Source organism: Cherax quadricarinatus, unplaced genomic scaffold, assembly GCF_038502225.1.
Source record: "Cherax quadricarinatus isolate ZL_2023a unplaced genomic scaffold, ASM3850222v1 Contig1339, whole genome shotgun sequence".
Classification (NCBI taxonomy): Eukaryota; Metazoa; Arthropoda; class Malacostraca; order Decapoda; family Parastacidae; genus Cherax; species Cherax quadricarinatus.
In genome coordinates this window covers 5830-30341 of record NW_027196365.1, presented here as the reverse complement: position 1 = coordinate 30341, position 24512 = coordinate 5830, and the positions used below count along the sequence as shown (strand labels likewise).

The window sequence follows — 24512 nt, the reverse complement described above, 5'->3', positions numbered from 1 at the left end:
CAGAATATTCATTTCTCTTGTATTAATTGTAACTCGCCTAATGACCTTGTGTACAAAATTACTGCATTGGCCCATGACAAGGTCCTGTATGTTCTAGAAGATAAACAAAATGAAGATGTAGTATACACACTTTGCTGAAGCCTTTGACAGATGTAACATGGTGTAATTGCGCACAAAATGCTTGATGAAGGAATAACCGGAAAAGTTGGTAGGTGGATCTATAATTTCCTAACAAAAAGAACACAGAGTAGTAGTAAACAGAATAAAGTCTGAGGAGGCTACGGTAAAGACCTCTGTTCCACAAGGCACAGTACTCGCTCCCTTCCTGTTCATCCTCATATCTGACATAGACAGGAATGCAAGCCACAGCACCGTGTCTTCCTTTGCAGATGACACCCGAATTTGAATGACAGTGTCCTGCATGTGAAGACACTGCGAACAACCAAACCTTTAAATTGAATGCAGAAAACAATATGAAGTTCAATGATGAGAAATTTCAATTACATACTCCGATATGGAAAACGTGAGGAATTTAAAACTACAGTGGACCCTCAACCAGCAATATTAATCCGTTCCTGAGAGCTCATCGTTAGTCAAAATAATCGTTAGTCAAGTTAATTTTCCCCATAAGAAATAATGGAAATCAAATTAATCCGTGCAAGACACCCAAAAGTATTGAAAAAAAAAAATTTTACCACATGAAATGTTAATTTTAATAAACACAAACTGAAGATTACATGCACAGTTACATGACACTTACCTTTATTGAAGATCTGGTGATGATTGATGGGATGGGAGGAGGGGAGAGCGTTATCTTCTTACTGTTTAGAAGGGGAATCCCCTTCCATTAGCACTTGAGGCAGCAAGTCTTTTTCTGGGGTTACTTCCCTTGTTCTTTTAATGCCACTAGGACCAGCTTGAGAGTCACTGGACTTCTGTCCCACAACATATCTGTCCATAGAGGCCTGTACCTCTCGTTCCTTTATGACTTTCCTAAAGTGGTTCACAACATTGTCAGTGTACAGGTTACCAACACGGCTTGCAGTAGCTGTGTCAGGGTGATTATCATCCATAAAGCTTTGCACTTTAAGCCACATTGCACAGATTTCCTTAATCTTAGAAGTAGGCAACTTCTTCAATTTCTCTCTCCCCTCCTCCGAAGCAGTTTCCTCAGGTCTGCCCTCTTGCTGTTCAAGATGATCTAGCAGCTCATCAGTGGTTAGTTCTTCACTGTCCTCCACCACCAACTCTTCCACATCCTCCCCACTAACCTCCAACCCCAAGGACTTCCCCAATGCCACAATGGATTCCTCAACTGGCATAGGATTCTCAGGGTTAGCCTCAAACCCTTCCAAATCCCTTTGTCTACACATTCTGGCCACAGTTTTTTCCAAGCAGAGTTCAATGTCCTCTTAGTCACTCCCTCCCAAGCCTTACCTATAAGGTTTACACAATTGAGGATGGTAAAATGATCTTTCGAAAACTCTCTTAGAGTCAGTTGAGTTTCTGAGGTCACTACAAATCACCTTTCAAACATAGCTTTTGTGTACAGTTTCTTGAAGTTGGAAATAACCTGCTGGTCCATGGGCTGCTGGAGAGGAGTGGTATTAGGAGGCAAAAACTTCACCTTAATGAAGCTCATGTCCCTAGAAAGTCGCTCTGCCACATCTGTAGGATGACCTGGGGCATTGTCTAATACCAGGAGGCACTTAAGGTTTAATTTCTTTTCAATTAGGTAATTTTTCACATCGGGGGCAAATGCATGGTGTAACCAGTCATAGAAAAAGTCCCTAGTGACCCATGCCTTACTGTACTGTGCCCTCCACAGCACACACAAATTAGCCTTGAGGACATTGTTTTTCCTGAACACTCCGGGGGTTTCAGAGTGATACACCAATAAAGGCTTCACTTTGCAATCACCACTAGCATTGGCACACATCAACAAAGTAAGCCTGTCTTTCATAGGCTTATGTCCTGGGAGTGCCTTTTCCTCCTGAGTAATGTACGTCCTGCTTGGCATTTTCTTCCAAAACAGGCCTGTTTCGTCACAATTAAACACTTGTTCAGGTTTCAGTCCTTCACTGTCTATGTACTCCTTGAAGTCCTGCACATATTTTTCAGCCGATTTGTGGTCCGAACTGGCAGCCTCACCATGGCTTATCACACTATGAATGCCACTACGCTTCTTAAATCTCTCAAACCAACCTTTGCTGGCCTTAAATTCACTCACATCACTAGTTGCTTGCATTTTTTTAATTAAATCATCATGCAACTTCCTAGCCTTTTCACATATGATCACTTGAGAGATGCTGTCTCCTGCTATCTGTTTCTCGTTTATCCACACCAATAACAGTCTCTCAACATCTTCGAGTACTTGCGATCTCAGTTTCGAAAACATAGTTGCACCTTTGGCAAGAACATCTTCCTTGATTGCCGTTTTCTTGCCCACAATAGTAGCGATGGTTGATTGGGGTTTATTATACAACCTGACCAGCTCAGAGATACGCACTCCACTTTCATATTTATCAATGATCTCTTTCTTCATCTCCATAGTAATTCTCACCCTTTTTGCTGTAGGGTTGGCACTAGAAGCTTTCTTGGGGCCCATGGTGACTTATTTTGCAGGTGCAATCACTAAAAAGGCTGTGATAATATGAAATGTTCCAGTTGTATGTTTGGAAGCAACCGCGGTGGCTGGCTGGCTTGTAAACACTGGCACCAAAGGGACAAGTGAGGCGCGCTCAGGCCAAAGTGGACGCGTATAGTACGGAACGAATAGCGCTGGTTGGGTTTTTAAGCGCTAGCCGAGGCAAAATTTTTGCATTTAAATGAATTGCTAGTCAGATTTATCGTTAATCGATGCCGTCGCTGGTTGAGGGTCCACTGTATATCAGAGTACAAGACCAATTCCAGCCACACAGTTGAACAGAAAACTAACTTAAAAGACCTGGAAGTGATAATGTCAGAGGATCTTGCCTTCCAAGACCACAACATAGCATCAGTTGCATCTGCTAGTTAAATGACAGGATGGATAATGATAACCTTCAAAACTATGGATGCCCAGCCCATGATGACACTCTTCAGGTCTCATGTTCTAACTAGGCTGAAATATTGCTGCACACTAACAGCACCTTCCAAGGCAAGTGAAATTGCTGATCTAGATAGTGCACAGAGAACCTTCAAGGCACACATAACTGCGATAATACACCTCATTTACTGGGAACACTTGAAGTTCCTCAACCTCTACTCCCTAGAATGCAGGCAGGAGAGATAGATGATTATTTACACTTGGAAAATCCTAGAGGGATTAATACCAAATTTGCACATGAAAATCACTCCCTGTGAAAGCAAAAGACTCGGCAGGAGATGCAACATCCCCCCAATGAAAAGCATGGGTGCCATTAACACGATAAGAGACAATACACAGTGTGAGGGGGCCCAAGACTGTTCATCTGTCTTCTAGAATGCACTGGACAGGTACCTTTATAAAGTCAATACCTGACCAGCCGGGCTGTGGTTCGTACGTCAGGTTGCCTGAGGCCAACAGTAGCATCCTGGTTGATCAGGCCCTGACCCACCATGAGGCCTGGTCACAGACTGGGCCGTGGGGGCGTTGACTCCTGAAACCCTCTCCAGGTATTCACAAAAAATAGAAGATTTACTGTTAGACTGCTGCATAATTGTAATAATTGTATAAATAATATCAACAAATTCTTGGATGCATATTAGACGCACCAGTTGACGTGTATTGGACATGTGACTTAAATTTGTTTACTCTTGAAGATCGGCAAAAATTGAACATTTCCGCTACTTTGATCTCAATTTCAGGCTATGTTTAGTCTGTAAACTATTCAAAATCGTCTCTATTTCTGTAATATATCTATCAAATGAGACCAAGAAATGAGAATGCCGTACGAAAGTCGCTGTTTTAAACCAAAAGCACTGTCGCTTATTTTTCTCATGCATTGCGTGCTGCAGGATTTTTTTTTTTTTTTTATACTGCGCACACTCACCATGCAGACCCATTCTCTCACATGTAGGTCTATCAGCTTTCTCCCACAAGATTTGAAGCTGTTAGAGTTTTGCCATTACCTCTCCTCTGACAGGTAAGGGCAGTTAAATTTTCATTTAGAATTCATTTTTAAAGTTTCCCTGTGCTGTATAATTTTATACATTGTTTTATGTAGTAGTTCGTATATTATTAATAAATTATTATATTGTCATATGGGGTCTGGAACTGATTAATTCTGTTTGTTATTCGTTATATAAAAAATTACTTTGGTTGTCGAATCGACACCTGGATGGAATTAAGTTCAACAACCGAGGTTCTGCTGTATCGAGGAAAGTCGCTGCTGTTTCAGTGAAAACTTGAGAGTATTCTGTACATGAACTCTTAATAAATCATACCACAGGTGGGGTTTAAACCCATGATCAGAGAGTCTCCAAACTAATGCAACAGTCTGAAGTTTTGAGACCCTGATCATGGGTTCAAACCCCACCCGTGGTACGGGGTGTTTGCAATCATGCCATTACGAGCTCTTAATGTTATGCACATTATTAATAAAGGATCATTAGCATCACTATATCAAATGCTCTTATTAGACTTGAAAGGCATCATAAATACATGATTTAACCCTTTCATGGTTGTTGCCGTACTAGTACGGCTTGCACGCCAGGGTTGGTGCTGTACTAGTACTCGCAAATTCTAACGCCTTCAAATCTAGTGAGAGAAAGCTGGTAGGCCTACTTATGAATGGGTCTATGACTCTGTGGTCAGTGTGCACAATATAAAAAAAAATCCTGCAGCACACAGTGCATAATGAGAAGGAAAAAAACTGACTGTGTTTTTGGTTTAAAACAGCGAATTTTGCAGGGTATTTTCGTATGCTATTTATGGTTGTATTCTAGTTTTCCTGGTCTCATTTTATAGAATGGAAGACATATTACAGAAATTGAGATGATTTTGACTTTTTCACAATGAAAAGTTCCTTGAAATTGAGCTCAAAGTAGCAGAAATGTTCGATTTTTGCCAAAGTTCAAAGGTAAACAAATCATGCCATACGTCCAATACACGTCAACTGGTGAGTCTAATATTCTTTCACAAGTGCGCTGATATTTATACCATTTCTACACCATTTATACACTAATGCGGTTGTCAGCATAACATAAATCTTCTATTTTTTGTGATAATAAAAATTCAAAGTGGAAAGCAAAAGAAATGTAACAGAGGCCTGGAGACATGAGTAATGAACAAAGGAAATGTTATTTTAGTGCCAGGAATGTCTGTCTTGTTTATTCTGGACCCTATTTTGAAATTGGCATCTTCAGAAATTTGTGTGAAATTGGCAAAATTGCCATTTTCTGACTACTTTACTGGATAGTTGAAATTGGTAAATGGGTGGTTTTTTGTACTCATTCGATAGAAAAAATGGAGTTCTAGCAAAATAGGTATGATTTTTGTTGACTGGTACATTGGAATTGGCTGAAAATAGGGTTCAGTGTGCGAAATCGCCAATGCGTAAACATCATCGAGACCGCTAACTTCGTGAGAGCATAATTCCATAAGTTATCCATCAAATTTCATACTTATGGTGTCCTTATGATTTCGAAAAGATTCTCTATCATTTCATAAGGAAAAATAATAATTTTTTTTTTCCGAAAAATTTCCGACCCTGAGAACAAGTCTAGGAGAGGGCCTGCCGACCATGAAAGGGTTAAAATTAAGTTATACAGGAAATGGAATTGATATTTCTTAATTCTAATAATTTCTGTAGGTTTTGGGACCATTTCACAAGAACTTCACGTCTATTGTTGGACCAAATGGAAGTGGCAAAAGTAACATTATTGATTCCATGCTGTTTGTCTTCGGCTACCGTGCTACAAAAATCCGTTCCAAGAAAATATCTGTCCTGATCCATGATTCTGAACAACATCAGAATGTTCAAAGCTGTAAAGTTTCTGTTCATTTTCAGAAGATCATTGACAAGGATTCCGATGACTTTGAAGTAGTTCCTGATTCCCACTTTGTTGTCTCTCGCACTGCTTTTCGTGATAATTCATCTTTCTATCAGATAAATGGCAAGAAATGCCAGTTTAAGGCTGTTTCAAGACAACTACGAGCCCATGGTATAGACCTGGACCACAGTCGCTTCCTCATTCTTCAAGGTGAGGTAGAACAGATTGCTATGATGAAACCCAAAGCTGTAACAGAACATGACACTGGCATGCTAGAGTTTATTGAGGATATTATTGGCTCATCAAGATTGAAAGAGCCAATTGAAATGCTGTTCAAGAGAGTGGAGGATTTAAATGAAGCACGAAGAGAGAAACTGAACAGGGTAAAATTAGTGGAAGAAGAAAAAGAGGCATTAGAAGGGCCTAAAGATAAAGCTGTTGAACATTTGAGGCTGGAAAATGAAGTAACAAGCAAGAAACACACACTTTTCCAGTGCTACTATTTAGACTGCTCACGAAGAAAGGAAAAAGCAGAGGGTAAGAAGCAAGAAATTGACGAGGGTATGAGTGAAGTGAAGAAGGAACTAGAGGAGATTAATGCAAAGAAAAGAGAAAAGGAGGAAGAAATAAAAAAGTTAGGGGAAAATTTGGAGAAAATTAGCAAGATAAAGGAGGAATGTTCAGAAAAATTTAAAGCCTTGGAGAATGAGGATGTTAAAATGCAGGAAGATCTTAAACACAAAAATCAGAGGAGGAAGAAACTAATGAGTCAGCAAATTAGTGAAAAAAGTAAATTGGAAGAGCTTGGGAAAGTACCTGAAAAAAATGAGAAAGATATAGAGGAGTGCCAGAAGCTGAAAGATGATCTGGAAAATGAGAGAAAGAAAGAAGAGACAGCTTATCACGAAGTCATATCTACTCTCAACTCTGAAACTCAACAGTTGCAAGATGAGAAAACCAAATTTGAAACTTGTCTTGTTGACCTGAGGAAGGAAGTTGATGAAGCTAAGAGTGCACTTGATATTGCTCAGTGTGAATTAAATATTTACCAGAGTACAGAACAAAACGAAAAAAGGAAACTTGAACATATCCTTGCTGGATTAGAGAAGGCCCAGGATACTATCCATCGAAGAACAGAAGAAATAACGATGATGGAAGATAATGTACCTAAGAGTGAAGAACAACTTAAAAATGACATGCAGAATCTTCAGCACCTGATTCCTGAGCAGCAAAAGATTGAGGAACAGCTGAGAATTCATCGAGTGAAGCTTGAGGAGACTCGCAGTGCTATGCAGTCATCCAGGTCTCGGGGAACCGTTCTTGATGCAATTATGGGGCAACGAAATAATGGAAGCATTACTGGTGTGTTTGGGCGATTGGGTGATCTAGGTGGCATTGATGCAAAATATGATGTTGCCATTAGTACAGCTTGTGGGCCACTGGACAATATAGTTGTTGACTCAGTGGACACTGGTGAAAAATGTATAAATTTTCTTAAGACGAACAATATTGGTACAGCTACCTTCATAGCTCTGGATAAGATGGAAAAATGGAGAAGCCAGTGTGAGATGTCAATACAAACTCCAGAAAATGTACCTCGCCTCTTTGATTTAGTAAGATTAAACGACGATAAATTGAAAACTGCATTTTATTTTGCTTTACGGGACACCCTCGTAGCCGACGATCTAGATCAGGCTTCGCGTATTGCATATGGAAGAGTGCGGCATCGTGTAGTAACATTGAAAGGAGAGTTGATTGAACCCTCTGGTACTATGAGTGGAGGTGGGAGGTCAGTTCTTCGTGGTCGTATGGGTAAGCAAGCAGCTGTTCTCAATGTTGATACTAGAGAAGTTGAGCTTGTAGAGGGGGAAGTTGAGAAGTTGACACAACATGCTGGACAACTTCGTAAAGAGCGTGCTCAACTAGAAGACTCGATCCAACAACTAACAAAGGATTTAAAGATGGTAAAATTGAACATTCAGAAGTATAGATTGGAGATTGAAGCTGCTCATCAGCAACTTGTATCCTTGCAAGACCAGAAAGGAAGGCAAGAAGAGAAAGTTAATGCTGTTAAACCAGACCCAACAAAGATTAAGAAGATGGAAAACAATATTGAGGAGAAGATGAAAATTTACAAAGTAGCGGCAGCTTCTGCTCAGGAAGTTGAAACACAAGTTAATAAAATTCATCAACAGATTATGGAAATAACAGAAGGAAAAATGAAGATACTCAGAAAATCTGTGGACAGTGTCAAGAAGAAACTTGAGAAAGTTGATGCAGAAATTATCAGACTTCAGGTTAGTCAATTATCCAACTCTCGTCGTATTTAACCCTTAAACTGTCCGAGCAGCAGCGCTCCAAAAGTACATCTACCTTTTTTTTACATTTTAAAATATATTAAAAAAAAAAAAAAAAGGTAGATCAAAGTTTTTTTTACACGTTTTCAAATGTAAAAAAAAAAATCTACTTTTTTACATACTTTCAAATGTTGAAAAAACGTATATATACGTTTACGGGTTAAAACAAATTAAAAGTTTTCATAACAGTAAGAGCTCTGAATAATGATAATATACAGTGGACCCCCGGTATTCGATATTAATCCGTTCCTGAGAGCTCATCGAATACCGATAATATCGAAAACAGAATCAATGTTCCTCATAAGAAATAATGGAAATCAAATTAATCCGTGCAAGACACCCAAAAGTATGAAAAAAAAAAAATTTTACTACATGAAATATTAAGTTTAATGCAATAGAATAATTACAATAAAAATAAAATAATTGACACTTACCTTTAATGAAGATCTGGTGATGATTGATGGGATGGGAGGAGGGGAGAGGTGTTAGTGTTTACTAGGGGAATCCCCTTCCATTAGGACTTGAGGTAGCAAGTCCTTTTCTGGAGTTACTTCCCTTCTTCTTTTAATGCCACTAGGACCAGCTTGAGAGTCACTGGACCTCTGTCGCACAACAAATCTGTCCATAGAGCTCTGTACCTCCCGTTCCTTTACGATTTGTCTAAAATGGGTCACAACATTGTCATTGTAATAGTCACCAGCACGGCTTGCAATAGCTGTGTTAGGGTGATTTTCATCCATAAAGGTTTGCACTTCAACCCACTGTGTGCACATTTCCTTAATTTTTGAAGTAGGCACAATGGATTCCACAACTGGTATAGGCTTATCAGGGTTAGCCCCAAACCCTTCAAAATCTTTCTTAATTTCCATACTAATTCTCACCCTTTTTACCACAGGGTTGGCACTAGAAGCTTTCTTGGGGCCCATGGTGACTTATTTTGCAGAAACAAGCACCAAACACAGTGATAATATGGATAATATGGAATGTACCGAATGTATCCTTAGATGCGCGCACACTGGCTGGCTTGTAAACACTGGCACACACGGGGCAGTTCAGGTCACACGTGGACAGGTCTCATACGAATCGTATCGAATACCGGGTTTTCAATTGAATACTGAGGAAAATTTTTTGCTATATAATGCATCGAATACCGGATTTATCGAATACCGATGCCATCGAATCCCGGGGGTCCACTGTATTTGACTTGAAGTTTAACTGATCTCATTCTAATCCAAAAATCAAAATAAGTATTTTCAGGTGAAATTTGTGATGTTTGGGACATAAAAGATTAAGAATGATGCACTTGTTAATAAACTTTGATTCTTGCAAAACTACTGACTTAATAATAGTGAAGAAAACTTTAAAATGATACACTGATAATAATGTTTAATAATCAGTAACATATTTCAGTGAGCAACAAGGATGTGTAACAAATAAGCTGTATAATACCAGGATCGATGTTAAAATTAATATATAGTCAATTATATACAGTAATGGCATTAATATTATGGATTTTTTTGTACTAATGCGTCAAACCAATTTCACTGACTGCTAATGGATTTATTTTGATACACCAGTACAGGTCAACTATTTTACATCGATTATTATTTGGTCCGACCATCCCTAGTGTCCTCAAGTTCTTTAACATGTGGGCACCATGACAACCATCAATGTTTTGCATAATTCCTCAGTTCTGGCAGAATGAAACCAAACCTTAATAAGGCATTTTATTAGTTGCATTTGATGGTAAGAACATAAGAAAGAAGGAACACTGCAACAGGCCTACTGGCCTATGTGAGGCAGGTCCAGTTCTCCCACCGGCTTAAGCTCGCTGACCTAGTGACCTTAAGCTCGCTGACCATCTGACCTCGCTGACCTAGTGAGGTCAGACACGTCACTTAAGGGAGGAGCACAGCATCCAACCTAGTAGCACAAGCTAGTTAGGTCCAACTCACACCCACCCACACACACCCACCCACACCCACCCACCCACACCCACCCACACCCACTCATGTATTTTTTTTTTTTTCGTTTTAAAACTATGTCTTAGCTTCTATGACAGTACTGGGGAGTTTGTTCCACTCATCCACAACTGTTACAAAACCATTGCTTTCCTATATCCTTCCTGAATCTGGATTTTTCCAATTTAAAACTATTGCTGTGAGCCCTGTCTGTTAGATATTTTTAGTATGCTATTTACATCCCCTTAATAATTCTTGTTTTCCATTTATACACCTTGATCATATCTCCCCCTAATTCTATGCCTTTCTAGAGAGTGCAGATTCAGGGCCTCGGTCTATCCTCATAGGGAAGATTTCTGATACATGGGATCAACTTTGTCATCCTTCTTTGTATGTTTTCCAGAGCATTTATATCCATTCTGTAATACGGTGACCAGAACTGAGTAACATAGTCTAAATGAGGCCTAACCAAAGATACATGGAGTTGAAGAACAACCTGAAGACTTCTATTATTTATACTTCTTGCTATGAAGCCAAGGATTCTGTTAACTTTATTGCGAACACTAATGCACTATTGTCTTGGTTTCAGATTGCTGCTAACCAGAACTCCTAAATCCTTTTCACAATCTGTAATATTAAGATCTACCATACCACAGGCGGGATTTGAACCCATGGTCAGAGAGTCTCAAAACTCCAGACCGTCGTGTTAGCCACTGAGGGGACTTGAGCTAGAGTTCATCACGGCCATGCTAGCAGGAGATTTGTCTGTAAAAACTTGCATTTTTGGACACAGTGGTGCCTATGCTAACCTTCCTATGGTGTAGAAAATCAGAAATGAGCAGGAAGGGTAAAGAGAAAGGAGAGTCTTTCAATGTTTATTATGCTAATTGCCGTAGTGCTAGGAATAAGATGGACGAGTTGAGATTAGTTGCTAGTGTAGGTAACATTGATGTATTTGCCTTAACTGAGACGTGGTTTAATTCAAAAAGTCGGGACATGCCTGCGGAATGTCATATTCAGGGTTTTAAATTGTTCCAAGTAGATAGAAGTATCGAGAAGGGGGGTGGGGTGGCATTGTATGTCAGAGATCGTTTGAACTGTTGCATAAAAACGGGTATTAAGTCTGAAGTAACACATACAGAGTCTGTTTGGATAGAATTTTCAGAGGGGCATGGAAAAACTGATTTTAGGAGTGATATACCATCCCCCAAACTTAGATAGGGACCAAGGGAGACTACTATGGGAGGAAATTAAGGCCACAAGGTACGATAATGTAGTAATTCTAGGAGACTTTAACTTTAGTCATATTGATTGGAATTTCTTGACTGGGAATTTAGAATCATACGACTTCTAAGAAGTAGTTCAGGATTGTTTTTTGAAGCAGTTTGTGACAGAACCTACAAGGGAAAATAACCTGCTTGACTTAGTTATGGCAAACAATGAATCCCTTGTTAATAATTTAGAAATTTCAAAGGAACTGGGTGCTAGCGACCACAAATCAATTACATTTAGCATTGAATGGAAGTACGATAGTAGCGATAACTCAGTAACAGTCCCAGATTTTCGCTTAGCAGATTACGATGGGCTTAGAGAACACTTATCTGTTGACTGGGGTAACGAAGTGAGCTATCAGTATGACAGTTTTCTGAACACTATACATGCTGCTCAAAGAACGTTTATCCCATATAAAGAAATTAGATCAAATAGAAATGACCCAAAATGGATGAATAATAGGCTCAAATATCTACTAGGGCATAAGAAAGGAATTTATAGGCATATCAAAAGAGGCGAGGGTCATCTTATGAATCAGTATATTGACATTAAGAGGGACATTAAAAAGGGGATAAGAAAAGCTAAAAGGGACTATGAAATTAAAGTTGCTAGGGATTCTAAAACTAACCCAAAAAGTTTTTTCCAGGTCTATAGAACAAAAGTTAGAGATAAGATAGGTCCCCTTAAAAATAACTATGGGCACCTTACTGACAAAGAGAATGAAATGTGCTCGATTTTTAATAATTATTTTCTCTGTTTTTACACAGGAAGACACTAACAATATTCCAGTAATTAATTTTTATAGTGGGCTAGAAGAGGATAAATTATGTAACATCACAGTCACTAGTGAAATGGTTGTGAAGCAGATAGACAGACTGAAGCAAAATAAGTCGCCGGGTCCTGATGAGGTTTTTTCAAGGGTTCTTAAGGAATGCAAAATGGAACTCTGTGAACCATGAACTAATATTTTTAATTTATCTCTTCAAACAGGTGTAGTGTCTGATATGTGGAAGATGGCTAATGTAATTCTTATTTTTAAAACAGGGGACAAGTCGTTACCGTCAAATTACCGCCCAATAAGCCTGACCTCAATTGTAGGCAAATTACTAGTCAATTATAGCTGAGATTATAAGAAGCCATCTCGATAAGCATAGCTTGATTAATGATACTCAGCATGGATTCACAAGAGGCCGGTCTTGTCTAACTAATTTATTAACTTTCTTCAGTAAAGCTTTTGAGGCTGTTGACCACGATAAAGAATTTGATATTATTTACTTAGATTTTAGTAAGGCTTTTGATAGAGTTCCGCACCATAGACGGTTAAAGAAAGTGGCAGCTCATGGCATTGGGGGGAAAGTGCTCTCGTGGATCGAGTCATGGCTCACTGACAGGAAGCAGAGAGTGTCCATAAATGGGGTTAAATCCGAGTGGGGATCTGTAACAAATGGCGTTCCACAGGGATCAGTCTTGGGCCCGTTGTTGTTTATAATATATATCAATGATCTTGATGAGGGAATTACTAGTGATATGAGCAAATTCGCCGATGACACAAAGATAGGTAGGCTAATTGATTCAAACGTAGATGTTATGGAACTTCAGGAGGATTTAAACAAACTCTATTCTTGGTCAGAAAAGTGGCAGATGCAGTTCAATGTAGATAAATGCAAGGTTCTGAAGCTCGGGAGTGCCCATAACCCTAGTACTTAAAAGTTAAATGATGTAGAACTTAGCCATACAGATTGCGAAAAGGACTTGGGGGTTATGGTGAGCAGCAACCTTAAACCAAGACAGCAATGCCTAAGCGTACGAAATAAGGCAAATAGATTACTGGGATTTATATCAAGAAGTGTAAGCAACAGAAGTCCAGAGGTCATACTGCAGCTTTATACATCATTAGTAAGGCCTCACCTAGATTATGCAGCTCAGTTCTGGTCTCCATATTACAGAATGGACATAAATTCGTTAGAAAACATTCAGCGTAGGATGACTAAATTAATACATAGCATTAGAAATCTTCCTTATGAAGAAAGATTGAAGACTCTTAAGTTACATTCACTTGTTAGACGAAGAATGAGGGGAGACCTGATCGAAGTGTATAAGTGGAAGATAGGTATTAATAAAGGGGATATTAATAAGGTCTTGAGGATGTCTCCCCAAGAGAGAACCCGCAGTAATGGATTTAAATTAGATAAGTTTAGATTTAGAAAGGACATAGGAAAGTATTGGTTTGGAAATAGGGCAGTTGATGAGTGGAACAGTCTACCTAGTTGGGTTATTGAGGCTGGGACTTTGGGTTGTTTCAAATTTAGGTTGGATAAGTACATGAGTGGGAGGAGTTGGATTTGAGTGGGACTTGCACATCAGAGCTTATTTCTTGGGTGGCATTGAAAATTGGGTTGGGCAAATGTTTTGTTAGTGGGATGAATTGTAAAGGACCTGCCTAGTATGGGCCAACAGGCCTCCTGCAGTGTGCCTCCTTTCTTATGTTCTTATGTAAGCTAGCTGGCCCAGTGGCTAACGCAACGGTCTGGAGCTTTGAAACTCTCACCGCGGGTTCAAATTCCGCCTGTGGTATAGTTTGTTTTCAATCGTGTCATTGAGATTTCGCGAGTCATTAAGATCTACATTATTTAGTTTAGTTTATATGTGGCATTTTTATTTTCCTGTCCAACATTTAGAACTTTGCATTTGTCTATATTAAACTGCATCAGCCGCTTCTCTGACCACTGCATCAGTCTTTTCAATCATCCTGGAGTGTTCTAATGTCCTCATTAGAATGAATTGGATGGCGTATTTTGGTGTTGTCAGCAAATTTGCTTATGTCACTATTTATTCCCTCATCTATGTTGTTTATATAGATTGAGAACAACAATCATTCTGATTTCTCCCCATTTATGCTAACACTGCTATTTGTTGACCATGCCTCGGCCCATGTCCTTTCGCATGCTATTTCATTACTTTTTAACAAGTCACTAGAGACTAGCACCTTCCCGAAACTACTCATGATGGCAAGGGTTACACCAATACATAAAGGTGGTGACCCTACAGACTTAAACAACTATAGGCCAATATCTAACTTACCATTGCTATCCAAAATCTTTGAGAAACTTGTGCACAGGAGACTGTATTCATTTATAACGGCTCAAAACATACTCAACCCCTGCCAATTTGGATTCAGGAAAAATAAAAGCACTAATGATGCAATCATAAAAATGCTAGATCTGCTGTACACAGCATTGGAAAATAAGGAATATCCACTAGGAATTTTTATTGACCTAAGAAAAGCTTTTGACACAGTAGACCACGACATCCTACTCCACAAACTTGATCATTACGGTATAAGAGGCCATGCATTTGCTTATTTCAAATCTTACATTACTAATAGGTATCAGTATGTCACCATTAAAGACACAGCATCAGCAACACGGCCACTTGATACTGGAGTTCTGCAGGGAAGTGTCCTTGGTCCCCTGCTCTTCCTCATATACATCAATGACCTTCCAAACGTATCCCAACACCTGAAACCCATTCTCTTTGCTGACGACACGACTTATGTCATCTCTCACCCTAATCTTGCCACCCTCAACACCATTGTGAATGAGGAGCTGATCAAAATATTGACGTGGATGACAGCCAATAAACTTACGCTTAACACTGACAAAACCTACTATATTATGTTTGGTAGCAGAGCAGGAGATGCACAAATTAACATTAAGATTGACAACACGCTAATTACCAGAAATAATGGGGGCAAATTCCTAGGCTTATACCTTGACAACAACCTGAATTTCAGCACCCATATCCAGCATATAACCAAAAAAGTATCCAAAACGGTTGGGATCCTCTCCAAGATACGATACTACGTGCCGCAAAATGCCCTTCTCACACTATACCACTCACTTATTTATCCATACCTCACCTATGCTATTTGTGCTTGGGGATCAACTGCAGCAACACACCTAAAGCCAATAATAACCCAACAAAAAGCTGCAGTAAGAATAATCACTAAATCCCATCCCTGGCAACACACCCCCCCACTCTTCATAGACCTAAACTTACTCCCAGTTCAGTACATCCACACTTACTACTGTGCAATCTACATCTACAGGGCCTTAAACTCTAATATCAACCTTGACCTAAAACGCTTTCTTGATAGTTGTGACAGAACCCACAGGCATAACACCAGACACAAACATCTCTACGACATTCCCCGTGTCCGACTAAACCTTTACAAAAATTCAATGTATGTCAAAGGCCCTAAAATCTGGAATACCCTACCTGAGAACTCTAGAACTGCAGACACATTCATCACCTTCAAAACTACCATTAGAAAACATCTTATCTCCCTGATACACCCCGTCAACTAACTACACGAATACCACCTGGTGGTTCACACGTTCACTCACTCACTCATTTGACCATAAACAGAAATATTAATCTCAATCTTAAAATAATGAATCCTGTGATACTCCAATACTGAAACTATGTACTGTGCCAAAACAAAAGCATTCACATTTCTAAACTCACAAACTAGTATTTAGTCACTTAGCCATAATACCAACTTACCTCATAATTTGTAATATTTTACAATTAAGAATAAAACTAAGTCTGCCCGAAATGCCTAGCCATGCTAAGCGTTCTAGTGGTACACTCTGTAATCACTATTTTACAACATGTAAACCACACAATAACCAAATTTCTGTAAAATCAACATTGTAATCCTTATAGAGAATAAACTTTGAATTCCGTATACTTTAAGTTTTCTCAATATTCTCTGGTGTGGAACTCTATCGAAAGCCTTACTGAAGTCCATATACACAATATCATATTCATTACCATGATCTACCTCCTCAAATACCTTAGTGAAGAAAGTTAGAAATTCGTTGGACAAAAATGCCCCCTTTGTAAAACCGGGCTGAGATTCATTAATCAATTTATGCCTTTCAAGATTCAAATTCAAATTCAAATTCAAAGTTTATTCTCTATAAGGATTACAATGCTGAGTTTACAGAAATTTGGTTATTGTTTGGTTTACATGTAGTAAAATTGTGATTACAGAGTGTACCACTAGAACGCTTAGCATGGCTAGGCATTTCGGGCATACTTAGTTTTATTCTTAATTGTAAAATATTACAAATTATGAGGTAAGTTGGTATTATGGCTAAGTGACTAAATACTAGTTTGTGAGTTTAGCAATGTGAATGCTTTTGTTTTGGCACAGTATATAGTTTCAGTATTGGAGTATCACAGGATTCATTATTTTAAGACTGAGATTAATATTTCTGTTTATGGTCAAATGAGTGAGCGAGTGTAAGTGTGAACCACCAGGTGGTATTCGTGTAGTTAGTTGACGGGGTGTATCAGGGAGATTAGATGTTTTCTAATGGTAGTTTTGAAGGTGATGAATGTGTCTGCAGTTCTAGAGTTCTCAGGTAGGGTATTCCAGATTTTAGGGCCTTTGACATACACTGAATTTTTGTAAAGGTTTAGTCGGACACGGGGAATGTCGTAGAGATGGCTACAAATTGCTTCGGCAGTTATTGATTCCATAAATTTACGAACTATGGAAGTAATGCTTATTGGTCTATAGTACGAAGCTAAGGACCTGTCGCCTTCCTTGTAAATAGGTATTACATTTGCCATTTTCCACTTGTCTGGCACTATGCCAGTTTGTAGTGATATGTTGAAAAGATTAGCCAAAGGTATGTTAAGTTCCTCTTTACATTCCTTTAAAACCCTTGTAAACAGTTCATCAGGGCCTGGGGATTTGTTAGGTTTTAATATATCTGTATGTCTGAGGACCATGTCACTAGTTACCCTAATCATGCATAGTTTATTATTGTCCTGTTCTACATAATTTATTATTTCTGGTATTTCACTAGTATCTTGAGTAAAAACTGAGAGGAAGTAGGTATTGAAAAGTTCACACATTTCCTCATCACTGTCAGTGATCTGACCTGAGTTACTCTAAAGTGGCCCTATCTTGTCCTTAATCTGTTAATCTTTGAATCCCTTGTGACTTTAGCTTCATAATCTCTTTTTGCTTTTCATATTCCTTTTTTTTTTCTCTCTCTCTTTAATTGAATATATTGATTTCTTAACTGCACTTCCCCTCTTTTGATACGCCTATATGTACCTCTTTTGACCAATGAGATGTTTTAATCTATTTATCCATTTGGGATCATTTTTGTTAGATCTAATTTCCCTACTCGGGACAAAAGTCGTCTGGGCAGCCTGCACTATGCTCTGAAATACGTCATATTGGTAACCAACTCTTCCTACCTGACACAAAGTAAAGTTGTCTCAATTTAGTCCACCCAAGTAATTTCTCATACCCATGAAGTTGGCCAAGTGAAAATCTGGGACAGCGACTTGATTGCTGTTATCTGGGTAATTCCATGAAACTAAGCGATTTGTGATAGCTTTCCCCTAGCTCAACACTAACCTCAAGATTATTAACTAATGAGTTTTTGTTGGCAAGAACCAAGTCAAGCAGATTGTTTCCTCTAGTTGGTTCTGCCACAAACTGTTTTAAAAAGCAATCTTGAACCGTATCAAGAAAGTCACTAGACTCAAGATTTCGTGTCACATTGTACCAGTCAATTTATCTAAAGTTAAAATCTCCCATTAAAACTATTTTCGTATCTAGACGCCTTATAAATTTCTTCCCATAGCAACCTACCGCACTCCCTGTCTAGGTTTGGGGGGCCTATAAATCACACCCCAAATTAATTTTTCACGACCTTCAAGAAACTGTAGCCAAACAGATTCTGTGTCCGATGTTTCTAATCTTGCATCTTGTCTAACTCAACAGTTTAAATTATCTCTGACATACATTGCCACTCCATCACCCTTCCTGTTGACCCTATCAGTGTGGAATAATTTGTAACCCTGTATGTTGCATTCAGAAAACATTTTTCTATCTTCCAAGTCGATCCAGGTCTCTGTTATAGCAATAATATTTATATTACCTGTACTTGCAAGTAATCTTAGCTCATCTATTTTATTTCTTAGACTCCTACTTTTTGTATAGTAAACCTTAAGGGAGCTAGTCACACGTTGCCTTCTACTATCTCTCTTTGTGTGTTCAGCAATTTCTTTTCCTTTACTACTTGATGTATTTTATCCTTCAGTACAGACTATAAACTCTCGGTAAGGTTCATATGGGAATTTTCAACCCATGAGAGCAGCTGAGTGCCACTTTGTACACACCACGTCTTTACTGAATTTGCCATGTGACATGGGACGGGGTCCTGTTGGAATATTCAATATCCATTACTATGTAAATCCCTTATCCGAGGCAGTAATCAGTGTCTCGGTACTTCTCTATACTTAACGTGGTTCATGATATCCTCAACAATGTGTAAAGAACTTGCTCCATGAATGGAAATGGCTCCTTACACCATGATTTTCTGAGGAAATTTGACCATCTTCAGATATTAGCACACGGTCATTCAGCACTGCAGTGGTTGATTCATCAGAGAATAACTGCAGCAATAGGAAAAAAAACAGTAGAAGTATTGGAACAACCAGAGAAGCTGAATGATGATGCTATTTTTATCAAAAAGAATCATCATTTTACTATTAATTAATGTTCTTCTTTGAACAAATGAACTAACTAGCTAAATGTAATTCTTACCTGCTCCCATTGTTCAGAAGTTCACTCAATGTGATTATTAACCCAGGTCAAATGTTTTTTTTTTATCATGGGTTCAGTAAGTCATGTCGTCTTTCTGGGACAAGATCCTTTTAATTCACTCTCCAAAAGCCTCTCATTTACTGTCCTTTGAGCAATACTAACACCTGCTGCTGCTGGTCAGAGGAAATATGCCTGCAAGATGCTCTTCTGTTGTTAAGAGCCATTCATATTATTTTTCTGTCTAATCTCAGTGTTGTTTTCCATTTTCTACCATATCTTCCCACCCTTTTTGAATTTGTCTTGATCATAATTAAGTTTTTTCTTAATTTTACTGTTTGAGATGAAACGCCAAGTTTTACTGACATTTCTTTGTTTCATTGCGCTATCACTCGAGGAAATGCTTCTGTCCCACTTTGCGAGGACTCGGATCACTATTTTTTATCCATTTCTTCCGACTTTCTAACCATTAACCTGTAAATGGTCCAAGCAGATCTACATTCACATGTGTAGTGCTGCAAAAGTAGATCTACGTTTTTTTACACATTTTCAAATGTAAAAAAAACAAAGATCTACTTTTTTTATATACTTTCAAATGTTGAAAAAACGTATATATACGTTCGGACTGTTTACGGGTTAAACAAGAAAAAACAAAAGGCACTTTAAGCAGCAAGCCTGGACACGGAAAATACACACTAATGGAATTATTACAGTCGTTAAAAAGCAAAAAACAAGCTTTGTATACCAAAGCAGGACATCAACTGAAACATGTTAAATACATGAGTGGGTGCGGGTGGGTACAAGTTGGACCTGAGTAGCTGGTGCTACTGGGTCAGGTGTCGTGCTCCTTCCTTAACCCTTAAATGGTCCAAACGTATATATACGTTTTTTCAACATCTGAAAGTATGTAAAAAAAAATGTAGATCTTTTTTGTTTTACAAAAAACTTTTATCTACATTTTTTTTTTTTGTTACATTTGAAAATATGTTAAAAAAAAAGTAGATCTACTTTTGTAGCACTACGAATTTGAACGTTGATTTGTTTGGACCGTTTAAGGGTTAAGTGGAGGTGTCCTGAATGGGTGGGCCATTGGTCTAAGCCGGGGTTTGACATGGATCTGCCCTGTATGGGCCAGTAGGCCTGCTGCAGTGTTCCTTCTTTCTTATGTTCTTATATCTCTGGATGAACACCTCACTGCCCATATAATTCAAGTTGCTAGACAAAAACCTCAAAATACAGTGGACCCTCGACCAACATTGTCATTGTCTAACATTAAATCCGACTAGCGATACATTTTAACGCAAAAATTTTGCCTCGACTTGCGCTAAAAAACCCGACCAATGCTATTCGTTCTGTTCGAGACGCGTCCACTTTGGCCTGAGCGCCTCACTTGTCCCGTGGGTGCCAGTGTTTACAAGCCAGCCAGCCACCACGGTCCCATCCAAACATACAATCGGAACATTTCATATTATCACAGCATTTGTAGTGATTGCACCTGCAAAATAAGTCATAAAGGAACGGGAGGTACAGGCCTCTATGGACAGATATGTTGTGCGACAGAGGTACAGTGACTCTCAAGCTGGTCCTAGTGGCAAAGAAGGGAAGTAACCCCAGAAAAGGACTTGCTACCTCAAGTCCTAATGGAAGGGGATTCCCCTTCTAAACACTAAGACCATCAACACTCTCCCCTCCTCCCATCCCATCAATCATCACCAGATCTTCAGTAAAGGTAAGTGTCATGTAACTGTAACTGTGCATGTCTTCTTCAGTTTGTGTTTATTAAAATCAATATTTCATGTAGTAAAAACAATTTTTTTTTCATACTTTGGGGTGTCAGGAACGGATTAATTTGATTTCCATTATTTCTTATTGGGAAAATTAACTTGACTAACGATAATTTTGACTAACGATGAGCTCTCAGGAACGGATTAATAGCGTTAGTCGAGGGTCCACTGTACTCTTAAACTCTTTTAAAGTTAATTTTATATAGTTGCCATGTTCTAATGTAGTATCAAAACAAATCCATTAGCAATCAATTAAATTGGCTTATATAAATTAGACACATGTGCAACTCTTGGGTATCTGATACCCAAGAGTTGCACATGTGTCTAATTTATCAACATGTCGGTTCTCTGAACCATTCATCTACTAAATTGGCTTAATTGACCTTTTAGTAGATAAATTAACAAATTTTCAAAAAATCCATTAATAATAATGCCAATACTGTAATGACTGGATCAATGTTAAAATGTTATTCTTGCCACTATCTTAAACTCCACAAATGTTCATCATATTGATGCAGCTTAAGAGATTCATTCTGACTTAAACATTATGGAGTTGAGGGCATCACATGAGAATACAGCCTCTCCTCGCTTAGCAAAGTACTCGTTTACCAACAACTCGGACTTACGACTGGCTCTCTGACCATTATGCATACCTAAATAATGTATGTCAGAGCTGATTTCCTCTATTCTGTTTATTACAATATGCAGTACAATACTGTATAAACATTTAAAAATATACCAGAAATGTTATAAATGGTGCAAAGGTGACATTAAAACAGCATCATAGATGGTTGACACAAACTTACTACCATTGTAGTACGCTCCTCACTTAGTGATGAATTCGTTTACCGACGTGGTCTTAGGAACGGAACTCCATCATTGAGGAGAGGCTGTAGAGAGTTGAGGGTGTCACGTGGAGGTAGAGAGTTGAGGGTGTCACGTGGAGGTAGAGAGTTGAGGGTGTCACGTGGAGGTAGAGAGTTGAGGACGTCATGTGGAGGTAGAGAGTTGAGGGTGTCACGTGGAGGTAGAGAGTTGAGGGTGTCACGTGGAGGTAGAGAGTTGAGGACGTCATGTGGCAATAGAGAATTGAGGGCATTACACAACAATCAAAATACTTTCCCAGGTGGGTATCAAGACTGCAAAGCGCAACTCCAAGAAGACCGAGGAGAAGGTAGCTGGAATGGAAGCAGAAATTCTAGAACTTCAAAATGAATTGTTGGAGCTTCAGACTACTAGAACAAGTATTGAAGGAGAAGCTGCACAGGTGCTGGAGCACTTGCAGTCTCTTACAGTAAGACCCTTTCTGTTTTGCTTTCACTCGTACGCATGCACAAACATTGACACGAGAAACACAGTGAGGCTGGTTCAGATATAGTATGTACAACCTCAAAGTTTTTATAGAAGGCAGATTTGTAGACTCAACTTTATATGGTTAGTTTCTAGTCTCTTATATTTTTATGCATTTATATTTCTTGTACTGCAATCTGTAGAAGAATCATGTCGGTTAAAACTTAAAATCATAAAGCTCTCTTCTCCAGCCCTTCACTCATGTAAAGTGCCTTGGGTATAGTTAGTACATGTAGGTAATATTTGTCTCACCCTCACAGTTGGTGCAACTGTGATCATTTTCAGTATAATACATACAGTAGACCATCATTTAACACTGTGCAAAGGTTTGCAACAAGGCTAGTTCCAGAGCTAAGGGGAATGTCCTATGAAGAAAGGTTAAGGGAAATCGATCTGACAACACTGGAGGACAGGAGGGTCAGGGGAGACATGATAACGACATACAAAATACTGCATTGAATAGACAAGGTGGACAGAGACAGGATGTTCCAGAAATGGGACACAGAAACAAGGGGTCACAATTGGAAGCTGAAGACTCGGATGAGTCAAAGGGATGTTAGGAAGTATTTCTTCAGTAATAGAGTAGTTAGGAAGTGGAATAGTCTGGCAAACGATGTAGTGGAGGCAGGAACTATACGTAGTTTTAAGACGAGGTATGATATAGCTCGTGTAGCAGGGGGAGAGGATCTAGTAGCAGTCAGTGAAGAGGCGGGGCCAGGAGCTGAGTCTCGACCCCTGCAACCACAATTAGGGGAGTACTGAAGTTACGTTCCTAAAAGTGCCGTGTTAGGTAAAAACTGTTAAATGAACTGAAGAACTTATAGGAAAAATAGGGTTACATGTGCATAAAGCCTGTAATGATTTCTGTTCTATTTTACCCAGCAGTATGTTATACAACTGACCGTAAGGCATCAGCTGCTCTAGACACAGTTTCAGGGTCCTCTTCAGTGAAAAAGTCTAACTTTAAGTCAATCAAGTCAGTCAGTCAGTAATTCAGTCAGTCAGTCAGTCAGTAATTCAGTCAGTCAGTCAGTCAGTCAGTAATTCATTCAGTCAGTCGGTTAGTAATTCAGTCAGTCGGTTAGTAATTCATATTTACTTCATTCTTATGTGCACAAAGTGATGCTTCATTATGGCCACTGGCTCTCTTGTTTACTATCTCTATTTTCTTCATTAATTCTTAAACATAAACACTTATACCTTTCCTTGCCACTTTCAGCAACACTTGTATGCCTACTGGGTGTCATGATTGCTTGGCAGATTTAAGATTTGGCAATTAAAATGTGTATCTAAACAAACACAGGGAGCTCCCAGAGGACTGTCCTACACACGTATGAACCGAACTGATGGCTGGGAGGGTGGTAGGGGATGGCGGTAGGTCTTCCCTGTTGTCTCAGTGGTGTAAACCACAGCTAGTCCCGCGGGGGACCGCTCGCTTAAAAATTTTTCCCCTTCCGCAAACTGAAACGTGTTAAGTTAATTTTATGAAGTGTTGTATAAAATTGTGCTGCAATTCTTCAGTCGTGCTATAACCAAATCATGCCAAATAAACCCATGTTAAATGACGGTCTACTATACGGAGACTAGTGTTTCCCTACTTGACCACATCTGGACCAACACCATATCCCCTTTAAAATCAGGCATAATTACAGATAATACCACAGACCACTACCCTACTTTCCTCATAACAACTCTTGGTAAACTACCCCAAGACACTACTAAAGTCACCTTCAGACTTCACAATGAGGCAGCCATTAATAACTTCACAACAGCAGTAACAAACATTGACTGGCACACTGAGCTAGAAATCTATACAGATATTGACGAATGTTTTAATAATTTTCTAAAAAAGACCCAATACCTCTATAACAAGCACTGCCCTAAAAAAACTAAACAGATGACAGCTAAGAGACTGAACAGTCCCTGGCTAACACCCAGCATTCTCAAATCCATAAATACAAAACACCGATATGAAAAACAGTACAGAATGGGTCACATAACCAGAGACCAAACAAAACGTTACTTGTCAATCCTAACCAGCCTGATAAGAAGGGCAAAAAAACTGTATTATGAGAACAGATTATCCAACTTACGAGGTGATATAAAAAAGACCTGGAAGACCCTATCAGAAATTCTGGGAACAAAAAAGATATCACGAAATAGCGAAATAAAATTAGCAAAATCAGATGAACCCCAA

At 38.9% G+C, this 24512-nt stretch overlaps 1 protein-coding gene across 1 annotated transcript in view; it reads left to right on the top strand.

Moving 5' to 3' along the window:
* Positions 1-22259, top strand: part of LOC128702520 (structural maintenance of chromosomes protein 4-like) — a gene marked incomplete at its 3' end in the record, with an annotated part of 80645 nt that extends 58386 nt beyond the window's left edge. Inside the window, exons 3-4 of the mRNA XM_070080956.1 lie at positions 5775-8252; positions 22092-22259. Coding sequence (XP_069937057.1) covers positions 5775-8252; positions 22092-22259 — 2646 coding nt within the window. The remainder of the gene's footprint in view (positions 1-5774; positions 8253-22091) is intronic.
* Positions 22260-24512: the final 2253 nt, after the last annotated feature.